This window comes from Varanus komodoensis, unplaced genomic scaffold (genome assembly GCF_004798865.1).
Source record: "Varanus komodoensis strain SLA01 unplaced genomic scaffold, ASM479886v1 scaffold26, whole genome shotgun sequence".
Taxonomy (NCBI): domain Eukaryota; kingdom Metazoa; phylum Chordata; class Lepidosauria; order Squamata; family Varanidae; genus Varanus; species Varanus komodoensis.
The window spans coordinates 2280220-2303347 of record NW_025335684.1 but is presented as its reverse complement, the minus strand read 5'-3'; the positions used below and the strand labels follow the sequence as shown (position 1 = coordinate 2303347).

The 23128-nt window shown below is 55.7% G+C and overlaps 1 protein-coding gene across 9 annotated transcripts in view; it reads left to right on the top strand.

The window, feature by feature from the left end:
- LOC123024937 (myosin phosphatase Rho interacting protein) overlaps positions 1-23128 on the top strand; it is a 104365-nt gene that overhangs the window by 24441 nt on the left and 56796 nt on the right. For all 9 annotated transcript variants that reach the window (XM_044433204.1, XM_044433203.1, XM_044433199.1 and 6 more), the window contains exon 4: positions 21301-21452. In XM_044433204.1, the coding sequence (XP_044289139.1) occupies positions 21301-21452 (152 nt within the window). The remainder of the gene's footprint in view (positions 1-21300; positions 21453-23128) is intronic.

Here is a 23128-nt window from a genome sequence, read left to right as displayed (position 1 = left end):
GGGGGGGGGGGGGGGGGGGGGGGGGGGGGGCGGGGGGGGGGGGGCAAGCGCCCCTGAGGCCTGGGACGGCATCATCGTTCTGGAGAGGCCCCGATCCGGCTCCCCACGGAAGCGTCGGGGTGTGGGAGCCGAGGGCCACTCCCGGCCCAGCAGCCCCCCATGGCCCTGCGGCCGTTTCCAGAGCGGAGCCACCCAGGGTGGGTGCTCGGCTCCCGGAGGCTGAATGGCTCACAACCGGGCTCGGCTCGGGCCCGGCGAGCGTGCAGCCTCTTGCACACTTCCACGCTCCTTCCCCTCCCCACCACTCCTTCTATTTTTAGTGATGTTATTCTTTGTTTATTTGACCAAGTTCCGTCTTGGAGGAGGTCTGGGGGCGCTGGTTTCCAGTGGCTGGACGCAAACGGGCCAAAAATAACCGGCACGTGCAGAACGAAAGTTCTGGCAGCCTTCGGGGAGGCGTTTTGACCTTGTGGGACGGGGAACGGGGTGTGGGGCGTGCATGAAAGCTGGAGAAGCACCTGGGGACTGGGGGAAGAGCATGCGAATGTCCCGAGAGACCCAGGAGGGCTGGGTTGCCCATCTAGGATTGAGGTTCTGCACTGTAAACACCCCCCCCCCCCGGCTCCCATGCAAAGTTCTGCACCTCTGCTTGTAAATGTGCGCTTTTCTCCTGGGGAAACTTGGATCCAGAGGACTCTGGCCCGGGTGGAGCTTGTCTTTGACCCAAATAGTCCGGATCTCCTCCCAAAAGAAGCCTGGCGCGTCCCCCACGGCCCCTCTGCCCTTGTTCACCGCCTCTCCCTTGCGCCACGGGTGCCAAAACCTCTTGCTGGAATCGAGTCGATTCAAGCCAGGAAGGAAGCTGGGTGTGTAAACTTCCTGGGTGGCAGGGGCCCAGGAGGCACCACAATCCCGATCCCGGTGGTGCTGGGAAACGGCCCTGCGTGGAATACGGGCGCCCCGAGGCCAAGCTTCGCAGCTCCTGCCTACTCCCCTGGCAGGAAGAAAGGTAGAAATTGGAGCAGTGCGGATCCTGCTTTCGCTTGCGGGCTCCTGGCTCACCTGCGTGCGCTCAAACAGCACTGCAGCTGGAAGGAAGTGGGTGACGCCGGGCCCTTTCTCTCCAGCGGCGAAGCGGAGGAAAGTCAGGGCCAGAAAGGGGGAGTCACTGCTACGGCTTCTTTCTTCTCCGGAGTGAGGAAATCTGCGGAGTAAATTCTCTGCGGTGGTGCCCTGCTTATGGAATGCGCTCCCCAGAGAGGTCCGCCTGGCGCCGTCGTTATTTGCTTTTCTGTGCCAGGCCAAGACCTTTTTATTTAAACGTCATTTTAATTGTTGAATTTATTGATTTTATACTTTGCCGGGACGTCTCCAGGTTTTTATGTATTTTTATATATGGTATAGTTATTTATTTGTGTTGAAAGCCACCCCGAGGCTTTTGCGAATGGGGTGGCATATAAGTGTTCCAAATAAATAAGTAAGTAAGTAAGTAAGTAAGTAAGTAAGTAAGTAAGTAAGTAAGTAAGTAAGTAAGTAAGAAAGAAAGAAAGAAAGAAAGAAAGAAAGAAAGAAAGAAAGAAAGAAAGACGTTGCGGGGCCAGGTTTTCGGTCACGAGACCGCTCAGCCGTGGCCCCTTCCTATCTTATAGCAGGCTGAATTCAGGTGGCAGGACTGGCTTCTTGAATTTTTTTGGTACCCGAGGTCTGCTGAGAGGAGTCCGTTTTAAAAGAGAGGCTTTGGAAGGGGGGCAACTTGGTGGCATGTCACGGGCGCACGAGGCAGAGATGGTTCCCTGCTTTGCCCTGGGCAGCATTCACTGGGGTGACCTTTCCATCCAAATACACATCTATGCTGAATTACCATAAATTTGGGATTCTAATTCAGGGAGCGGAGAAGGGCTCTTTCTCTGCCAGGAGATCCTGACCTACTTCTGCCTGTCACCAGTTCTGATTTGGGTTTGTTCCTCTTTTTTAAATTCCGTGCACAGTAGAGCTGAAGAGAGGCCGGTGGTGCTGATCCTGACACACAATCTGTCCACTGAACAGGTTCTTTGGGCCAGAAAAATCTTAAGATTCCCTGCCAGCCCTGAACTCCAGACTCCAGCCGAGTGCCTCGTATCCCTATTCAAACTGCAAAAACCGGTTTTTGGGTAGCACCTGGGCAGGTGGGGTGTGACACAGACTCCACCTACTGAAGAGTGACGGACGGACACGGAAGGTCATTGAGCAAGGCTTGTTTGCACAAGTCCCTGACCTAGTGCCCTCCAGATCTTCAGGACTGCAGCTCCTGGGTGCTAGCTAGGCCTCATGGGAGTTGGAGGCAGCAATGGGAAGGCGCCAGCTTGGGAAGCGGTGCTCCAGGAATGTTCAGGCTGCATTTAGGCAGTGGCTCTGTGTGAATGCAGAATTCCACTTCTTCCTTTGCTTTTCTTTTTAAAAAGCCAACTTCCTGTCCCTCATGGCTCTTCTAAAAGCCCAGAAGCGGCTCAAGAAAGATTCCGGTAATCAGTAAGGTCGGAGCATTGCATTCTTCCTCAGCTCTCTGCCAGGACTCAGAATAGCAAATCAATTAAGCCAGACAAGAGAATCTATGCACATTTCTGTGATGAGGCTAATTGATGGATTTGTGCGGTCTCTCCACCTGAACCTCTCGTGATGTCAAGGCAGTCCTTTCCCATTCAAGAACGGGGGTCCCTGGCAAGGAAAACATCGAGCTCCCGCCCTGGGATTAGTCCGTCGGTGCTGATTGGGGAGCAGCACCGAGGCTGGCGGGCAGCTTGTCTGCATGTCGCAGGATCCGGACCGCGGTTGGTTTGCATAGAGTCTGGCTCACCTTGCCTTGAGGAAGGCCCGAGCTTGCCCAGGGAAGAGTTTCTCCGAGGGGCTGGGGGGCCACGTGGGGGTCTGTGCCTTGGAACAAAGGCGCTTTTGATCTGCCATGCGAGAGCGGAGCCCCCTGGCGGGGCGGAGGGGCGCTCGCCTGGGGAGAGGAGGAGGAGGAGGCCAGCGGGCCTTCGGGCCAGTGCAAGACGCCCTCCCAGCAGGAGTTGTGTTTGCAGAACTGGCCGTCCTGGATCGGCCCCCAAAGCGCTCACCACACATGCTGGAGAACAGAGAGCGCTTTAATCTCCGCCCGGGTTTCGCATCAGTCATGCCTGTTCCAAAAAGTGACGTCGCGCTGACCTTGGGTTCAGGCGGCCGAGAAGGAAAGTGGTGACCCTCAGGGCAGCCCCCCACCGTTTGTCTCTGGGGGGCGGAGGGGAAGCCGTGCGGGGATGGACTGCTCCGTCTCCTGTGGGAGAAGAAGGGCGAGGCGAGTTCCCGGCACAGGCTGTCAGTCCTCCAGGCTGTTTGCTGAGTTCCTTCTGGCCTGCCTCTGAATGGCCCAGTGCGGAGGTGCCACGCCGCCCTGGTGGTCTGGCCAGGGCGCCCCAAGTTCAAGCTCTCTTGGCTCCCCAAAACGTGGTTTCATGCTCGGCCTGAGGGAGTGGGAGGGGAAGGTAATAGGCTCGGGAGCCTTCCTTAGGGGAAGGATTCTGGGAAGTAACCAGGCTTTCTCCACTTCGGAAGCCCTTTCTCCAGTTCCTGCCCTCTTCTCGGGCCAATCGCTGTTCTTAGCAACCAGCCACGACTTGCATCCAGGGCGGGAACGAAGGCGCTACTCCACTTAAGCTTTGAAGCAAGACGCTTTATCACCGTTAGGATTGCTTTATTGATGAGGGCGGGTGGGCGGGCCGCGGGAAGCTTTTTGCCACTGCAGCCGTCGGGTGGATGTTCGTCCGGTTCAGCCGCACCTGTTCTTCTAAAATGTCGTGCTTGTTTGTTTCAATTGGGGGGACCAGCGAAAGGAGGGCTGTGAAGGCGAAGGAGGAGTCTGCCGGCTTCCCACAGGACCCGCTCCCGGTGGAAGCAGCGCTGCCGGACCTGGCTTGCCGGAAGAGCTCTCACCCCTCACCCCGCCTGTGTTTTTCGGGTCTCCCTGGGGGGCATGGGGGCTCCTACGCCTCCACACTGCCCACTTCGCCACGGTGCGCCTTGAATGCGACGTGCAATTATATCGCAGTGCAGACGGGCACCTCGTGACGGGCCGGCGTTGCTGCACCGACCTTTCGCTGAAACGGGGCTTCCTTATTTTGGCAGGCGGCTGCAGGACAGAGAGCTCGGGACGCTGTTGGGGCAGGGCTGTCTCTCGGGGCCAAGGGTTCCCCCTAGATTCACTGGCTGGACCCGGCTCCTGTCGCGCTGTCGGGGTAGCGATGCTCTCGGAGAACTCCGCCGATGCTTCGGACACGCTCCGCCGTGGGTGCCGGCAGTCCCGCTTCGCTCACCAGGCGGAGCGGATGGTTCAGTCCCCACAGCGGCAGCGGATTTGGAGTCTCCCCAAGCTGGGTCTTCCCTGGCGGTGTTGGGGACAGACGTGCTGGGGGCGGGAGAGAGGAGGGGGGGACAGATCTGGTGGGGGCCGTTTGCCCCTCCCGGGAGCTCCGTTCTCCTGGCTGGGCTGGATCACGCGCAGCAGCCGAGGCTGGGAAGGCCTGCTCCGTCCCCCAGCTTGCAGGCAGGGAAGGATCTGCTCCCTGTCCTTGTGAACTGACAGGCTTTCCGGTTTAACCCCGGGAGGTATTTGTCTGCAGAGGAAGCAGCCGCCTTCAGGCCCTGCCACGAAAATAGCAGGCAAATTAATGTGGTAATTGAGCCCAAATGAGATTGCGAGCAAGAAGGAGGCCTCGCCATGTGGCTGCATTTATTGGCTAAGGGGAGGCAGACGGGGGGGGGGGGCAGAGAAGAGACTGGAACTGCCCCGCCCCGGCGAGGGTTCCTGGCTCAAAGACAGGGACCTGGCCCAGGCGCCCACGTGTGAGGCGGCTTCCAAGACCCAAAGCCGCTCTTGACCTCAGCAAAGGCGGACGGTGCTGCGTATCAGACGGGTCCCCTGGTGAGATGCTGATTGTGGTTATCTTTTGAAGACTGTGAAGAATTAAAATAAATGCTCGGAGGGTCCAGGAGGTAGACACCAAGAGAGGTGGTCAGGGGCGCCCTCGAGCCTGCAAGCACTGTGTGGGAGCGCCCGGAAATGGATCCGCCACGAGATCTTCCTTTATGGCAGAGGAAGCATTGAATGCTCGCATCCTGCTCTGCCAGGGCTGTGGAAAGCCAGGAGGTTTCCGTCACGATTTACCCTCCTTAAGCCCTCGCAAGAGCCCAGCCATCCCACCAGCCTTAAATCTGTTGTGAACAATTGTTTGGGATTAAGGAATAGCATTGCTCCAGCCCCGTGGGGAAAAGGACACGGACTGTTTCCTTCTGACGGCTCGAACGCCCACTGCCTCGTTAAGCTGGTTCTGCAAAACGGGCTCGCCCGCTTTTTGATTCGCGTCTCTAGGGTAAGGGGTGGTTCATGTCTGTACAGGCACAGCGTGATCAGCGGTGTGGCTGGACCATCTCCCTGCTCACTGGGCAGCCCAGTTCGTGGGCCGTTTGACCAGGCAGGTGCTGAAATTGGAGGAGGCCAGGCGTTTGGGTTGGCTGCTGGCTGCAGGAACGCAGGAGTCCCTCTGGAACGGATGGTCCTACTTCCAGCAGTGGGAAGCCGCGTGCTTCCCAAAATCCTGCGTACAAGATGCTTGTTGGGCCCCCTAGAAACAGGTGTTCGGCCGTTGGCATAGCAAACTGGAATTGTAACCACCGAGAGATGCCAATTCAAGGAGTGGGTAAGACGGTGGTGGTGCTGGCTATTACTGATGTTACCGCATTTCTGTGCTGCTCATAGCCAAGCTGTCTGGGCAGTTTGCGTCATTAATCATGGAATCGTGCGCTTAGGTCACCCATCCAGATTCTGACCAGGCCTGACTCTGCTTAGCTTCCAAGAAGAATCAACAGCATGTTCTTCAAGCCCTCCTCACAGGGGAACCTACAAGGCAGTCGGCATCCCATCCGGCGCTTGCTCTGTAGGCGTGTGGACTCACCCGCACCAACTTGAGGGCCTGATGTCACGGTGGGAGTGTAGAATTGGCTCTGGGGCTTTCAGGTGGGGGTCCAGGTCCAGGAGCAGGTGAGCCACGAAAGCCGCACTCCCTCGGCACCGACGGATGGGAAACCGAGGCCAAGCTCGCAGCTGGTGGGTTTGCCTCCAGGTCCCTCGTGGCGGACGCCATGCATGTTGACGCTTCCATGACGCTTGGCCTGAAAGACTCGTCACTGCTGTAATCTGAGCCTTCTCTGCATTAATGGGATATATTTTTGGATCTGATATTTCATAAAACAGATGATATATGAGTCATTGGCTGGGGGAGGGGCAGAGAGATGCAAAAATGAGCGAGGAAGGGCTGAACTCTCGGGGGAGCAAACAGTAAAATCCCCAGATGTTCAGTCTCGATTTATCAGCAGAAAAGTTCCACGCAGGAGTTTGGGGTTCAAACAGGCAAGCCCTGTTTCCTCTGCTGGCTTTTTCTCGCCGCCTTTCCTTGTTTTCCAAAGAGAGGCTCTGGATCCGAGTGGCTTGACCAGGGAGCCCTTGCGTGGCTGACCTTCCTGGGGCGCCATCCGGTTGCGAGGTCACATCTGCTTCTGGGCCGAGGGTCGGGGTCAGTAGAAACGCCGCCCTCCGCCTGGAAGGTGTGGGGAGAGGCGCCCACCCAGCCCTGGCTGGGGCGCCACAAACGGACTCCCTCCGGGCCTGTGCGTTTCTGTGGCCGCCCCGGGACAGACCAGCGGCTTGGCTGGCCCCGCCTGCCCCGTGAGGCCTTTCGACAGCAGAGGAGCGCGCCAGGTTTGCGCCAGCTGTGTGGCGAGAGGGAGGACGGGGCGGCAGCCGTTCCATGGGGCAGCCCCTCGGCCCCTGGAGCCTCACACATGGGCCACTCTCCGGGGAGGCCGGCGCCCCACGAAGGCCGCCCTCTGCCTTGCGCCCGGATGCCAGGGCAAGTTAGTTTTCCTGCAGGCTTCCAGAAGTGTGCTTCCCCGGGAGGGTCCGTTGCAGCCGGCCATGCCTGCGAAAGCCCCCAGGAGGACCAGTGTACGGGTCTCCCTGGGACCCCCTTTCCTGGTGGGTGCTGACCCTGCCAGGTTGGGAACCTGTGTCCTGAGAAGCATCGGCCTTCCCTGGGTCACGGTGACGGGCCCCGGGGCCGCCTCTGCGCAGCCTTTCGTGGCCAGCTCCGGGCTGCAGCCTGCCAGGGATTTGGACTCCCCCCTTTCACCTGTTTTCCAGGTGCACGTGGCTTGCCCGGCAGTCCTCGAGCTCTCCGTGGCTCAGCCTCCTCCGAGGAGTCTCGCCCATGCTTCCACCTGAATGCCGAGGCCTTTTGCCGCTTAATCGCCGTCTCCCAGACTCCACCCCTTCACAGCCTCTCCTCATCCTCTTCCATGCTAGCTTTTAAAATGTCAAACTAAATATATTCGGTGCAAATTCTAGATGAAGCTTCGGGCAGCTGCCGCTTTGCAAATCTTTCCCTCAGGCACATCTAGAAGAGAAAACCTTTTTGAACAGAAGATGTCCCCTGCACCTGTGGTTGTGGGGAGGGCGCGCAGAACGGGGGTTTTGTAGCACTGGCCAGAATTGTGTTCCCACGGCTAACGGTCAGTGTTAGCTCGTTTTTCACAGCATTTTCTCTTGCATGGAGAGTTGGATGATGTAAAGACAGCTGCAGTTGTGGGGTGGTTTTTCTTCCCGTGTGGATGAAGGAACAGCTGGGAATCGGCCGCTTCAGATGAGTGGAGTGGAGAAGGATGGGGAATAATTTCTCTTGGTTCCCTGCTAAGAGGGTGGGGGCAGGGAGATGCATATATTTTCTTACTCAGGAGAGGCATTCTGTTGAAATATTGGGTCTCAGTTCAATATTTTTTCTCACCAAGGATTTCGTACTGTTTTGATAAAAAGCAACATTTCCTGGTGAAGCTTGTCTACTGGAATTAAGCCCCGGCGAACCTCTTCAGAGTAGAATTAAGCCTCGGCTTAAAGATCCTAACCTCTTTGGAGAACCGGCGTGGAGCCCAGGTGGTCTGGCTTTTGCACCCCTGCTTTGAGCGCAACCCCGTTTGCAGGTTGTCAGGAGCACAAAATGAGGGTGCTCATTGCTGGGCCTTTCTCTTTTGGTGTCCGCTCTGTTGTTCTCCCCTCGTTTCCTTTTTCGGAGTGTGTTTTTGTCGCTCTGGAAGGACCACGGTCTTTTTCTTGATGTTAAAGAAGGGCCAGTGAGTTAAACGGAGAGACTGTGCCAGGACTTTCCTTGCCGTGCGAGAGCGAAGGGCAGCTGTGTGTGCAGCCGGACTCGTGCACGCCCACTCCTCACCTTGCACAAGCACTCTGCACAGAAGCACTGCCCTTTCAGTCAAATTGCTCCCAGTTGCATGAGAGAGAGATGTTTATGCTCCTTCTGCAGCATCTGCCAAAATCTTACCCATGACCTGGAACCGGAAGGGCAGGGGGAAAGACCATCCCGGGCGAAGTGGGACCGGCTGGGCCTGGGCCTGGGCCTGGCTGGGCCTCTTTCTGGCAAGAGCTAAGAAAGCACGCACGGCTCCTCGGCGGAAGCCTAAGTTCAGGGGGGTGGAGGCTGCCTTGGAAGGACGGCTCCCTCAGGGACACATCTGGATTCCTGCAGGCCTTTCTGGGAGACGGAGGGGCTGGAAAAGATCCTGCCGGATCTGGAGATGTGGGTTGGCTTAGCAGGAGGACGCCAGGTCGTTAGCGAAGGGGAGTGCGCAGGGTTACATGGCCGGGTTTCTTGACTCCAGACCCCATCAAGGGGCTGAAAGCTTTAAGGGGCAAAGGGATCGGTCGATGCTTTCGCAGACTGACCGATCGGGGGAGATCCCCCTTGACAGGAGTTAAGTATAGCCTTTCCCCTCGCCTTCTGATTTCCTCCATTCGTTCAAATGAATGTGAATTTGAATTACCTCTTTGAATTTGGGGTGATACGCACATTTATTCAAATTAAATGCATTACTCCAGAGGCAGATTCTTGGTTGGCTAAAAGTTTTTTTTTAAGTGGAAACCTTAAGAGAGACGGTGGATAATTGCAATGAAGGACTATCGAACAGCATTTGGGGCCAGTCTTTGGTTGTCTGTCCTGATAGCCAGCAGTCTGATTAATCCTAGAAGGAGGGCAGGGCCTGACCAGGGGTCCATCCAGTTCTTCATTCCATTCACAGAGGTGTCAACCAGCTGCCCGGGGATCCAGGCACAGAGCCCCTGATGCTGGAGTGGCATCGCACCATGAGGACTAGTGCCTTATGCCCCCTGCATTGTTCCAGCCCCATTCAAACCACCCAGACGGGTGGCCATCCCTGCATCTTGTGGAAGAGAAATGCAGCATGGTGCCTTACAAAGTTTGGTGCTTTATAAAGCCCCCCCCCCCCCGCAATTTTCTGTGTGATTCATAAAAGTTCATGGAGCTAGTGGCTGGAGCTAGTACGGTGTAGCCAGTAGTGTTACCTTGTGAATTTCTTTGATACAGGCTCAGATGACTTTCAGATTTTAAGTGAAATATTCCTTTTTTAGTTGGTAGCATGGGGCATTTAAAGCAGTGCTCAAAAGTCATTCTTTCCATCCTACCGTTGTTTCCTAGACCATCGGGCAAAGGCAAAATTGTCATTTTCCCCTTTTGGCGCATTGTCGTCAGGGTTTGGCATGCACAGAAAAAGCACTGTTTATTTACTTACTGTGCTAGTGCATCTTTTTTCTCAAAGCTGTTGACTTAAGCCTGGAGGCAAAATAAATGATCTGGCAAGTTTCATATGAGCCACGTTTAACTCTTTCAGCTTGTCCGGTCTCTCCCTCATGCTCTGTTTATTGTTTCTCTATCGCAGCATCCCCAAATTGTTGGGTTCTGTTCCCCCCATGTCCCCTTTGAAGATTTAAGAACGCGCTTCGGAAAATAACTGCGAGCAGTTGAATTGTCTTAATAGCTTCCAGATTTTTTGTACTTTCAATTCCTGATTAGCAGGGAAACTTCACCTCGGCGGTACCCTCCTACACCAGCCCGCTGACATTTTTAAAAGGAAAAGAAACAAAGGGGGTTAAATCATAGCGATTGTAAGAACCAACGTTAATTTTGTGTGCAGAGATAATTCATGGGGCCCCAAGCAGACTGCCTTGAGCATAGGCGCCCCGGCCAAAATTTGAATCAGCAAAATGTGCTTTTGTAGACTTCCTGGGCTTTTCCAGCTCATGTGCGCTTTCCTTCTGCCTGCCCCTGACCCCCTCTGAATTCTGAAAAAATGCTTCTTTTCCAAAGAGTAGCTCCTCTTTTCAGCCAGTTTTGGCTTTGAAAGCGCCGACTTTGCATTTCCGTAGCAGCCTTTTGAAACTGTGCGTGCATGTAAAGCCCAGCCAGTGAATTTGCCTGTGACCACGGAGACCAGGAAAATCCAGGCTCGTGAGGCCAGCTGGGCTGCTGCCCCCACTGCCCCCCCCCCCAGTGCTGCTTCATAGCTTCCCCTTGCCCAGCCAATATCCCTCCTCTGAAAGTTTGCGTTCTGCACGTACACCTTCACAAGCCACTGTGGCCCGGGCGCTCACCGACGAGGGTGGCGGAGCATGGGCAGAGTGGGCTTGGAATGCCTTTGCAAGGCTGCGGCCTGGCTGGAAAAGCCCCTGGGCAATGCCGGAACTATCTGGTTCGGTTTGACCTGCAGCCGGGAAGCGCATCCTTCCGGCTCCGGCCGACTGGCCCCTTTATGGCTCCCTGGGCCACAGTGGTGTGAGGTGCATCACCTTCGCCAGCGGGAGTGGCGGCTCCCCCTCGTGCCGATCTGCTCTTGGCACCGTTCAGACGATGAGCGCAAGGTCCGCCGTGGGCCCAGGGCCCTCGCGGTTCAAGTGATCCTTGCCGTATCGCCAGGCGTTGCTCACATGCCCCGGTAGCCTGAGGGACTCGTGCTCTGCTGGACAGGTGTGCCGTTCTTGCATTCATACTGGGAGTTCCTAATTCCAGGTGGAGCCCCTGATGGTTGGGGAGCCGCAGGGAGCACCCCAGGCCTGGATGCTGGGAGAAGCCATGCTCCGATCCCAGATCAGCGGTTCGTCACTAGGGGTGTCACTGGCTGCCGTTCTAGGGGAGCTGGCCGGGAGAAATGTGGGTGGCATTAGCAAGCTCCGAATTATTCCCTGCGTGCTCACCAAACGACCCCTCCTGGGAAGCTGCTCTTCGAGGCTTTCATGACCATCATATTGCTTTACACGTTGCTTATAAAGATTTGCCCCAGTGACCTGGTTTGCACGTAGCAACGGCCCAGAGTACGGGAAGTCATTGAATCACGGGTTGTTGTTACAGACATACCTTGTATCCTGGTTTAACTGTGGAGAGTTGACAGTGCTGCAGGAAACCATGGAGTCTCTTTCTGGCTTGTTCATGGTTAACCTACACAAGCCACGATAAAAGTTGTCACTCGCTAACAACCTAGCCTGTTTTTGCATTAAACGCTCTCCCACACTCAAGCAGGCGTTCTGGCCCAAATTCTCCTAAGTCGTTTTGCTTCCCTTTGTTCCTGAAACAGATACATTTCCCTTCTGTCTCCAAACCCATTTTAAAGGCCTAGTCTAAAATTCTAAGTAATCAGTTCTTCGTAAGAAAGCTCCTTTGGTTAATAAAGATTGCAGGGGAGACGCAAGAACATGATTTTTCCAGGCTTCTCCAGCTTAGAAAGTAGCTTTGATCTTTTTTCTTTGCATATTTCTTGTGAACTGTCATTGTTTTGTGTATTTTAATTTACTTCGCTGAAGCCAGGATCAGCAAAATCTCATTACCAAAAGCCCTTTTTATGAGCCGTTCTCCAGGATATTTTAGGGTAGCTTGAAGGTAGGATCCCAGCTCCCTAGTGATGACAGACCTGAAGCTTTTAAAATTCACAGCAAAGCTGTGAAATACGGGGCAGAGCTGTCATCTTTGAGCATGAACAGAGTGCATTTTCCTCAGCTGTGGGAAGCTCATTTTAAAAGCTACAGAGCATTTCGTGGTGCATTTGCTTGGCACACCAGCATCTCATTTCGGGCACGGAAGCTTGCCACTTTCCCCAAGCCGGTTTCCTGTTTTCAAAAGGAAGTACTTAATAAATCAGGGCAGTGGGAGAACACTCTTCACTTGGCTCCCACCAGCAGCACTTAATCAGCTCCTGAGCAGATTGCTCCCCGTGTCCCTCCCCTTCCTCGCTCTCTCGCTCTCATCCCCGAAAAGCTCGGGTTCGATGAACGAAAATTAACGTTGCCTAAATAAAAAACTTTATGGTGGTAGATCGGGGGGAGACGCAAAAGCAGGCCGGACCAACTTCGTGTTGGAGGCTTGGCACGCTTTTAAAAGCGAGACTCTTGAAGGCAGTTCTCAGTCCGCTCACCACTCGGCCTGTTGCGTTGTTCGTTCCCTGGCTAGGTGAGCGGGGTCTGCCAAGGGGCTTCCCTGCCTTCGCCATGGACTGGGGAGGCCAGCGTCGGTTTCGCTTGGTTTCGTTCTTTATTTTTTATTTCAAAACACTTCTGTGCTTTTTTCATCAAAAGTATAGGAAGTGCGGAGTGGTTTATAAAATGAAATCATGAAGAAAATAATGTGGCTGGTCATTAAAATAACCAAACACGGATGGATGGATGGATGGATGGATGGATGGATGGATGGAAGGAAGGAAGGAAGGAAGGAAGGAGGGAAGGAAACTGGGCAAGGGACAGTTGGAGGCCAGGGAACCGCCTGGTCAGGCGAGCTGCATCTCTCATTGCATCCTGACCGGCTTTCTTTGCATACCACCCAAGTCTATTTATATTGTTGTTATATTTACACATAACATTTATTTATACATTATGAATCCTTGTTGTGATGCTCCGTCAAGCTGTCCCTGGCGCACGGGGTCCGGTCCTTGGCAGGCTGGCTCAGCTCCTGCAAACGCCCGGGCTGTGGCTCCCGTTTTGGGATCGATGCCCCTCGTCGATCCGCCCGTCTGTCTCTCATTCCTCCTCTTCTGCCTGTGACTTTCCCCAGCATGTTTGTCTTCTGCGACATCATAAATATGCATTTATATATCTGCATACCTATATACTTTTCTCCCCCTTGCATCAAACCCAAGACCCAAGATGCTGGGAGTCTCCTTTTAACTATCTAAACATGCTTAGGGTTATGCTCTAAGGCGCAATCCTGTGTAGGTTTAGACAAAAATGGGGCGGGGGGGGGGGCACAGGATCGTACCTTAGTGTCCCAACCATTGGCCAGATAGAGTGGAGCTTGTTATAAATAATCAATTTACAGTCCGAAGCCCCCTGCTTGCTGCCCCCCCCCCCGGCCACCTGACCTAACCCAGCTTTGCAAATCAGTCTACTAAAGCTGCTAGACCACAAGAATGCTTGCTTGCTGTTGCGGGCCTGAAATCAGCTTTTTAAACTGCCCTGTGTGGTCGGCAGAGGTGTTCTGCAGCCCTTCCCAGGTGACAGGCAAGAATGGCTATTTATAAGCTCATCCCAAGTGGCGCCCTTGTGAACCGCTCCTGCTTCACAAGAGCCTCGTCTGTGGCCTCCATTTTAACTGCTGCTATTTTTACTTCCATGGCAGAAATAAACGGTCTCTTAGCAACTTCCTTTCCTGACTCTCTCTCTCTCCTCCCCCCGCTCCACATCCCATCCCCAAATTATCTTTCCTCTCCAGGATTTGTTTTCCTACATCCTGTCTGTGCATTTTTGATCTGAGGGGGAGTCGGGCTTTTTGGGGGTTCGGGATGGGCAGAGACGAGCAGGCGGACGCGCGAAGTCGTTCATAGAAGAGCTGGGCCTTCGGCTGATTCGGGGATACGACGCCGGGGGCGGGGGTGGGCACGCGGTTTGTGTGTGTGGCTGGGAAGAAGGCAGAGCTCAACTGGGCAGGCGTCCAGCGTTCCCGAACGAGCCGTGTGGGGTGAGGGGGGCGGGCAAGCCTGCGGGGGGCGGGGAACCCTTGTGTCCGAGCCTCTGAGAAAGAGCAGCGGTGCCCGAAGGCGAGAACCGAGGTTGTGGGCTTCCCACAGACTCCGAAGGCCTCTTCTGACCAGGAAGGGCCAGAGGCCTCCGGGGAGAGTCGCGTTCCCACATCAGCCGCTAGTAATGGGAACCCAAAACTCGCCTCCGCAGCAGCAGGAGCTCCTGAACGCGGATGCCCCGTTCTCCCACCCAGCCCGCCACACGTCCGTCGTCTCCTCTGAAGGGAGTCCCACACAAGCCCAAAGACCCCCGCCCCTTTTTTGGAGGGGCAGTGAGCGGTGGAGCCCCCGCCGTTGGGTTGTTTTGATCAGCTGGAAAAATTCCTGGGTGGGGGGCCAGGTGTGTCAGTTGAAGGAGTCGCGCCTGCAAGCAGCAGCTCAGCCCAGAAGGGTGTTTTCAGCGCCTGAGCGGAGATGTGGGTTCTCTCTCCCCCCAGCTCAGCCCCGGTGCTTCAGTTCAGCGGCCTAGTTGGGGGTCAGGGAGCGTTTTTCATGGGCTGCTAGTGGGACTCGGAGAGCCTCACTGGAAAACCGCTGCCGCGCATCCAGAGGGAGACGGGGGATTGGGGCCGCCTCTTGCCCACCCCTCCTCGAGGAAGATACGGGTCTGTAGCTTGGCGTACCTGACTTTAGCCTTGCACGGAGGGGGCACCCGGTCCCTTTGTGCCCGCAGCCCCCTCCAGAGGGACGGGGAGAAAGGGGGTTTGCGCTGTCTGGGTTTCGCAGGAGAGCGGACGGACGGTGCAAATTAGGGGTGCTTACACCCGCCTGTCGATTTCTTTGAGGCCTTCTGCAAAGAAGGCCAGGATGGAAAGATGAGACCCTCATTGGTGGGGTTCTGAGAGTAAAATGCCATGAGGGGTTCACCTCCTTGCATCCGACCAAGCGCGGCTGGCAGCGATCTCTGTGCAGAGTGGATGCTGCGAGGAAGCCGCTTTCCCGAGGGCAAGGGGGAGTCGGCTGGCCCGTGTTTCGCAGGGAAGCCAGAAGACAGTTCCTGGCCGGCGCACCTGAGCTGTTTTCCAGTACCTCTGTTGGAGCTCGTGATGTCGCAGAGGTGCGTTCAGCACCACGTGGGAGCAATTTTGCAGCAAGTTCTGGGTTTTCCAGCCAGACCTGACCGTCACTGAGGGCTGCAAGACTTCCAGCCCCAGAACTGAGTCCGGTTGGCCCAGTCCAGCCTTCTGGGGTTGCCCAGATGTTCTTGCCCCTCCCTCCTGCCCTTCACCACCAATTTTCCAGCTTTTGTGCAGATTTCCCCATTCTCAAGCGTGAAAATACCTCTCCCAGACTTTTTACTGGCGGAAGGAGCTTTAAAAGGAAACGCGTCGGTGAGATGCAGCCCTCGAGACGTCTCCAAAATGGCATTTGAAGGCTGAGAGATGGAGAGTCCCACCTTAACCATGGTGGAAACGAAACGGGATGCGCCGCGATACTCAGCCGGTTGCAAGATAGAGAGAGAAGGAACCGCAGTTCGTGGAGGGCTGCTAATTGACGCGCTGGGCAGTGGTCTAGAGAGCGGGCAATGCCTGAACGCAGCTGGCTCTCCATCCGAGCACTGGGGGTGGGCTTGCTTCACTTGCCCTCAGGTGTCTCCAAAGTAAATGTGGAAGATGCACCGTTCGGTGGCTGGGATGGACGAGTCTCCGCGACACTGGCGTGATGTTGACGGGTAGAATGGAAAGGAAATACCAGGCCGCAGGTGTGCAGGTGGGAGAGGCGTAATTTGGACTGTGCTTCCGAGGGGCACAGGACGCGGCCGTAGCGCATCCCACCCACTCTCCAGGGCTTGAGCAGGAGCCTTTCCCAGGCCGTGTGGCGATGCTGTGGCTTCCCCGTCAGAGCAAGCGCTCTGCCCCGAAGCTGCAGCCCTTGGCCCTCCTGCCTTTGGTTTTCACCCCATCGCCTTGGTGTGCGTTGCGGTTTTTCTGCACAGCCAGTATGTAAACATTGTCTCAAGGCTTTCGAAACAAGCCGCCTTGTGAGTGCTGATCCCATTTGGAAACAAAACCTGGGGACCCTCCCTCTCCCCTCTTGCGTGCCCAAAGGGATGGGGCTTCCCCCCTCTTAGTGATGCTCCAGCCTTCTAATCCTCTTTGCGAGCTGTCTGGGCAGCTTCCTTCCTCTCCTTGCAGCCCTTCGGCGGCATCCTTAAATCAACCACCGTCCTGCTGACCCAGTACAACTGCTAGGACTTGGGGAAAGGTCATGGAACGGGGCCACACACGAGAACCAAAACCTGCCATCGGATTTCAAATTTTAACTTGTCTTCACTATTTCAGCTGTTCAGTTGCCTGCGGGTTTTGTATGTATGCACTGATTTATATTCCTCTACCGCCCTAAACTACATGTGCAGCCATCTCTGCCTTGGTTGAGCCAAGCTTTTTTCTTTACTCAAACGATTTTGAATCTGCTAAAGCAGATATTAACCAATGTTGCAGTTTTCTTCCTTTCTCCCATGAGGTCTAGCAACCTTAAAAGTAACTGTAAATTGATTTTCGGGATGCAGAATCCCTTCATAGCAAACCTTCCTGGACTGTTAGCTGACTTCCTTCCCCAGCCCATTTCAACTCCTCTTTTTATTTGCATATTCCAGAGTACCAGTAAAGCAAATTCAGCCAAGCTTTTCCTCTTCCGACAGTATTTGCAGCTGCTTCTGGAACCGCTTTGTGTCGAGGGACTTGCACCGGGGTGTAATTATGCTGGACTGTGTGGGTGTTGTTGTTTTCTTGTCATTACCCCCCTTCATCCTTCCTCACTCGGGGTTGCTGCCATGAAGAGCTTTGGATTCTGTTTGAATGGCAGCATTTTCTCTGTTCCGCTCGATTTGCAAGCCGGTCCTGTAGCATGGAGCAGAGTGACTGGCTTTTTTCCCCCTTTTCTTTGCCTCTGGGTTTCGGTTTTATTCCATAAGCAGCTTTGTGAAATTAATGCCCTTCCAGGAGAGAGACTCCTAGCTTCTTCTGGGACTTGGCGTTTTGGGCGGCTGCAGTGAAAGGGGATCTCTTGCGTAAAGGGACAAACGAAACACAACCTGATCCGTCTGCAGACCATGGGTCATGGAGACGCGTGTTGTTTGCGTGGGTTGTGAAGATGTGCCCATGGCTGGGGACCTGGGTGAACGTTCCCCCGTGGGCACCTCTCCACCAAGTGTCGTGGTTCACCAGGTTTTTTACAAAATCAAAATATTATCAGTGCCTGCCTCTGTCGTTAGGCCGATGAATTCAATTGATTTTTAGTCCATTGGCATGAAAGTCTCGTGATGACTGAAGCCAAATTAGGCGGCAGGTTTTTAAAAACAAGAATGCTATAAATAAGTATAAAACCTGAAACTGGCAACTTCTGTATTAGCACCTCGGGGGAGAGAGGGAGGCACCAGAGCCGTGGGAATGGGGCTGGAGAAATGCCCTTGAGCCGGGTTAGCCAGGCACGGTTAATGCTTGTCGCTTCTGGACATTCAGCGTCCAGCTTTTGCAACAAACAAACCCAACATGGTTGCCTGGAAATAATTCCTACTCACCCCAGAAGAGCAATTATGAACCTGAATGACAGGTTTCAGGGTTAGGTAGGAGAAGGTGGTGGCTGCCCCAGGGAGGAAAGAGTTGATGGGGGAAAGGCGGGTGGGGGGGGGACTCGGGGGAGTTCCAGGCGGGGGCCAAAATGGTGCATCATATTGGTGCACTGCTGGCATTTTGTGTAGTTGTGGTTGTGGTGAGGAGCCTGGTGTGGGAGCAGACGGGAAAGGATGTTGCCAGTGGGAGGGTGGGCATCGTGCTCCGACACGGGCGAGGAAGAAATGCGGGGGGGGGAGTTCAGGAGCCCGTTCATAAGCGGCAGGAGCGAGCATGTTGCTTCCCCGCCCATCAGCTTTTGTGTCTGTGCGGTGGGGGTTCGCATCTCCTGTTGTGACTTCTCAGACCTCACTAGGAGGGAACTGAGCAGGAAATTTGCAATTCTTGGGAGCTGCAGTGAGCCGTTGTGGATCGTGGCCCTGGGTAGCCCTTTGCTCCTCCGTGGACGTGTTCCACAGCACCCCCAGCCTGCCGGCCTCGCGTCCTCGGGGGGCGCCCTGGGCACTGACTCGGCCGGCGTCGTGTGGCTCATTTCCCGCGGTTTATCTGGGAAGCCCCGACGTCCGTTTGTGGGAAGGGGCTCTGGAGGGGAGGCCTGGTGCGTTGAACCCCTGCATCCGTGTCCGATACCGAGTCCAGAGGGTTGCTCCGCAAGCATGGGGAGGGGGGGCACCGCCGCGCCGTGGGGATCATGGTGGCCTGCGAGAATCCCCATATAAGGGCAAAGCAGCCTCCGAAAAGCGGCCGCTTTGATTGCCGCACACACGGCCTTATCCTCGGAGATCGCCCGGCATTCCAGCTCGGCCTGCCCCAGCCCAGCTCCCCGCAGATGTGTCAGGCTCCGGTTCCCATCTCCCTCCCCCGCCGGGAGCGTCGGCACATCTGGAGCACACCTGATTCGGAGGCGCCGCTCGCGCACCCTGGAGGCAGAGGCCACCTGCCCTCCCGAAAGGGGGGGGCGTTGTCGTCAACCCAGGCGGCCTGTGTCGAGCAGGGTGGGTGGCCGGTCGGTCGGTCACTCTTCTCCCAGGCGGGATCGGCCGCGGTGGCCATTCCCGGCCTCTTCCTGGGGCGTTCGGCGTGCCGCAGCAGCCCCTCGTTGGCCACCTGCTGCACCCCACCTGCCCCTCGGCACACCCCGGCCTCGTCCGCCGTCCCCGGGGCTCCTCCCCGCGGCTGGGCCGTTCCTCCCCCCCCCCCGGCGTTCCAGAGCCGCCCGCCCGATGCTGCCCGCGTCCACCTCGCGCATTCCCTTCTTTTGGCAGCCTTGCAGGATGTGACATCGGAGTAAAGAAGCCCAGGGGCAGCACACGCAGCCATAAAAACGCACAAATAGAGGCCAGCGCACAGACATCACATTTATGTAAGATGTCGCAAACTCCCCGGGGAGCTTTTGGGTGGCACAGAAATGAAAGGAATCGCAACCAGGCCGCAGCGCCGGGGGCTTGAGGCGCGGACGGGGCATCAGCCTCCGCCCAAAATTAGAAAGTACATCGGGGGGATAGTCTGCGGAGGGTATGGACTTTTAAAACTGGGTTGGTCTAGCGTCGCAGTGGCTGGCTGAGGATAATGGGAGTTGTAGTCCAATCCATCTGCAGGGGCACCAGTTTCAAGAAGGCAGTGCTAGAGTGTGCTGGGTGCCGTTCAGCTGTGGGGCACAGTGGGTGAGCACCAGTCCCTCCTCCGTCCGTCCGTCCGTCCGTCCGTGCACCCATCAGCCACCGCTTCTGAATGTTTCTTTGCAGTCACGAGAGCCGGAAATGCGCCCCTTGTTTGAAAAAAAAACCCAAGCCCACAACTGTGTACCAGAAAGTGAAGACTCCCGGGAAGTGGCGCTTTCCTCCCGGTGCCACATCCCACAGTTTTCCTGGAGTCCTTGCGATCTGGACGTCCTCAGAGGTCGCCCTCTTGGCAGCCATGCATGACCGCAAGAATGTTTGAACCCGTCGAATTGAAGACCGCCGAAGGGACGAGGGCCAGGAGCTGGTTTTCGTGGCCTTGAATTCAGTGGCTCAAGCCCGGGTCGTGTAGGGGAACTGTGCCAGCTGGAACGCCGGAAATGTGGCTCCGGGGCCCCACTCCAGCCATGAAGCCGACTTGCTCTCAGCCTGGCCTACCTTGCAGGGTTGCTGTGAGAATAAAACGGAAAGGAGGAAAACGACATATGCCACCGCTGATTTCTTGTAAGGGGCGGGGGAAGGCCGAAGATACAGGGTATAATGAATAAAAGGGTGGGAGGAATGGACCCGGGGTCCTTGAGCATCAGATTTCTAGCCATCTGCAGAAGGAGGTCAATTCTCTCTTGGCAAGAGCAATGGAAGCTTTACTGAACATTTTCGATGCCTCCCATCTCAGATATCCCCAGTAGTCCAAATTCTGAGGGAGGGGGCAGATAAAGCACGCACGGGCGAGTTTAAATGCTGAATTCAAACAAACCTTTACTCACGGTTTTTAATGGAAATATTTGTAAGTATTTCAAGACACAAGCATACAGTTCTCTTCCATTGTTTAAATGTTAAGATAAACAAACCGGAGGCACTGAAACGTCAGTGTAACACCCCAGTCTTTCCCCGTCTGCCAGTTTCATTTCCTGCTCGTCTAGCAGCCGTTCGGTAGACATTTGCCATGGGAGACCAGTAAGAAACCTGGTTTGCTTTAAAACGTCAGGTGTATTATTTCCGAATTCCTAACAACAGTCCTGCAAAGCAGACCAGTGCAAGGTCACAGTGGGGAACCTATATCCAATCCGTGTTACTCTTGGACAGTCATTTCTTCAAACGGACAGTTAAATGTGTGTTTTAGACTTGGTTCTGGAGCTAAGACCCATGTCGCAACATTTCTGCGTTGCCCGACTGCCAGTCCTTTGATGGCTTCCTGGTTTTGGGACTTTTCCCCCCAAAACGTTGCAGTGCCAAAAGAACCCAAGAGCCTTAAAAGGCAGCACGGGGTACATCCGGACTTTCCGCCCTCTCTGTCCCTTTCTGCCGTTGGCCCTGCCCGCCACTGAAATGCGGCCCCGACAGCTCCCCACCCCACCCCAATTCGGCCCCGGCCCCATGGCCGTCAAGATGGCTCGGGCTGGCTTGTCCCAGAGGTGCCTCGGCTCCAACCGTTGAAGTCGCGTCCTTTCGCAGAGGAGGCTGTGGCCCCTTCGCACAGGCAGGTGGAGGATCGGCGCAGCGGCGGAGCGGGGCCTTTCCCCACCGCCGCCGCCTCTGCGCTGGAGCCTGTCCCGCGCGCTCCTTTGGACGGATCGCCGCACTCCCTTTCCAAGCAAAGGCCGTTGTATGCAAGGATTTCATTTATTATCATTATTAATAATCTTTATTATTTTGTCTCAACAAGCCAGCACAAGCTGCCGGGGGGTGGGGGGGTTGTGAATGTAAACGGTCCAGCTGTGCCCAGGGGAACTTTTGATGGCCTTTTCCTTCCCACAGGACTCCAAGTACCAAGACCACCGGCCGGCCACTGCGTTCTCCGTTGCGCCTCCTCACCCTGCCCGTGTGTCCCCTCGTAGAGACCCTCTTTAATTTGGTTCCCTCTTTCTCACACATATACTACCTTTTAAAATTGTATTTCCCCCCTTTGCAAATGTTTGTTTTTATTCAGGATTGAATTGCGTGAATGGTTAATCAGCTAAAAGACTTACAATTCACACCCCACTTTTCCTTTAAGTGGACGCTAAGTTACGCTGAAGTGGCTTCTTTGCAAGGCCTTCCAGAAAATGTGGCTGTGAACCACTCGGAAAGGGGTTTGCCTGCGTCCTCTCACCGCCTGTCCCCTCCTCTTCTCCTTCCAGCCCACCACGCTCCCGCAGGGCACCATCAACATGAACCAGTGCTCGGACGTTGTGGACGGGGAGAGCCGAACCGGGCAGAAGTTTTCCCTCTGCATCCTGACCCCCGAGAAGGAGCATTTCATCCGGGCCGAGAACAAGGAGATCATCAGCGGGTGGGTGGCGCGGCCGCGGCCGGGAGGGATGCAAGGTGGGGCGCTCTTGGCGGGCCCCGGGGGGCATCGGGGTGCAGCCAGGGACTGCCGGGGGGCTTAAACGGGCAGCTTTCCACAGAATGCCTTGCTGAGCCCCCCTTTCGTGGAGCGTCCGAAGTCCGTGGGCTGTGTTGGATGGATGGCTCCTGAGGACGTGTGTCCGGGCTCAGGGCCAGCTTCTGGCTAAGGAGGAATATGTGGGTGCCAGGCCATGACGTCAGGTCTTTGCGTTATCCTGCCCTTCTGTTTCTGCCCACTCAGCTCCACAGGGACGTTCCAGGTGCGACCCTGGAGGCCCCCGGTTGCATCCCCCCTCCCGTTCTGACTGAGCAGCAGGGACTCAGACACGGGGACAGACCCCCAAGTCAGGATTGGGGCTCAGCCCTCCACAATCCCAGCCTGCCTGGGCCCAGAGTTCATTTCTCCCTGCGCATCGTAGGGGAATAAAGTTCAGGCAGGCGTTTGCCTGAAGGTTCGACTAGACCCTGGAGTTGCAGGAGCAGAGCCGGGCGTGGAAAAGGGTGGGTTCATCTCCATGAGGAACTCCTCTGCCAAACCGTATCCTGGTTGTTTCGGTGCTGTACCTTGTATTTGCCCGAAGGACCCAGGAAGGGCAGCTGGATGGAAGGATTTGAACCCGGCTCCTAGTCCATCGCTATGCAACACTTTGCACTGTCCCTGGACCTCTTTTGCCGTGAAGGCACTTTGTATCTGGCCGCTGCGGCCTTGCGAGGTTTTGTATGAAATCGTACGAGCCATGCAGTTGGAGGCCATGTTAGCGGTGGGTGTTGGACACCCAAATAAGCCAGAGCTGCAGACTTAAGTGGCTTGGACCTTAGAGACTAGCGGGGGCTCCCCCTGTCCCATTGTTCAGAGTGACTGGCCAGCACGTTGTTATGAACATTGTCTCTAAGTTGCCAGAACTCTGGAAGCTCGACCGTCCATTTCCCAACACTGTTTGGAATCCTTCAAGCAGATAGTTAGGAAAGGACTGGATGTGAATGACTGAGGACTAGGAGCATGATTGGTGCTGATGGCTGCCCTTGAAGGCATGCAGTAGTTCTCGTGCAGATGCCTTGGGTGCTCAGCATGCTCCTGCGGAGCAAAACAGCGACTCATTGGGATGGAACCACAGCACGGTGGCATCGCCCGTCCTTGGCTCGTACCTGTTGTTTGCTTTTCCCTCCTCTTAAACCTGTCAGTCCTGAAATATTTAGGGGTGAGACCAGAGTGGAATGAAATCGGGCAGAGCAGAAGGGAGAGGGAGAGGCTGTGGAATTGGATCTGACCTGTTTGGCAGGATCCGCTGGCTCCTCCGTCGCCCGCTCACAGCTGCCCGGCCCGGCCCGGCCCGGCCCGGCCCGGCCCGGCCCGGCCCGGCCCGGCCCGCATTGCCTCGACTGGCATCAATGAACTGCTTTCTAAATTTTTCCTTCGTGTAGCAGCTGGCAGAACAGGGTTCCTCTTCCACTCCCATTTCGGAGAGTAGTGTTGATTCCCTAAGCGTGACGCTTGTTGCCCACAGAGAAGTTGCAGGTGCACAACTGTGCATATAAAAGTGGAGGGAGACAACGGAATCCATCAGAACAGGGGATGATGGGAAGAAGCGCGATCTTGGAGAGAAATGCACCTGCCTG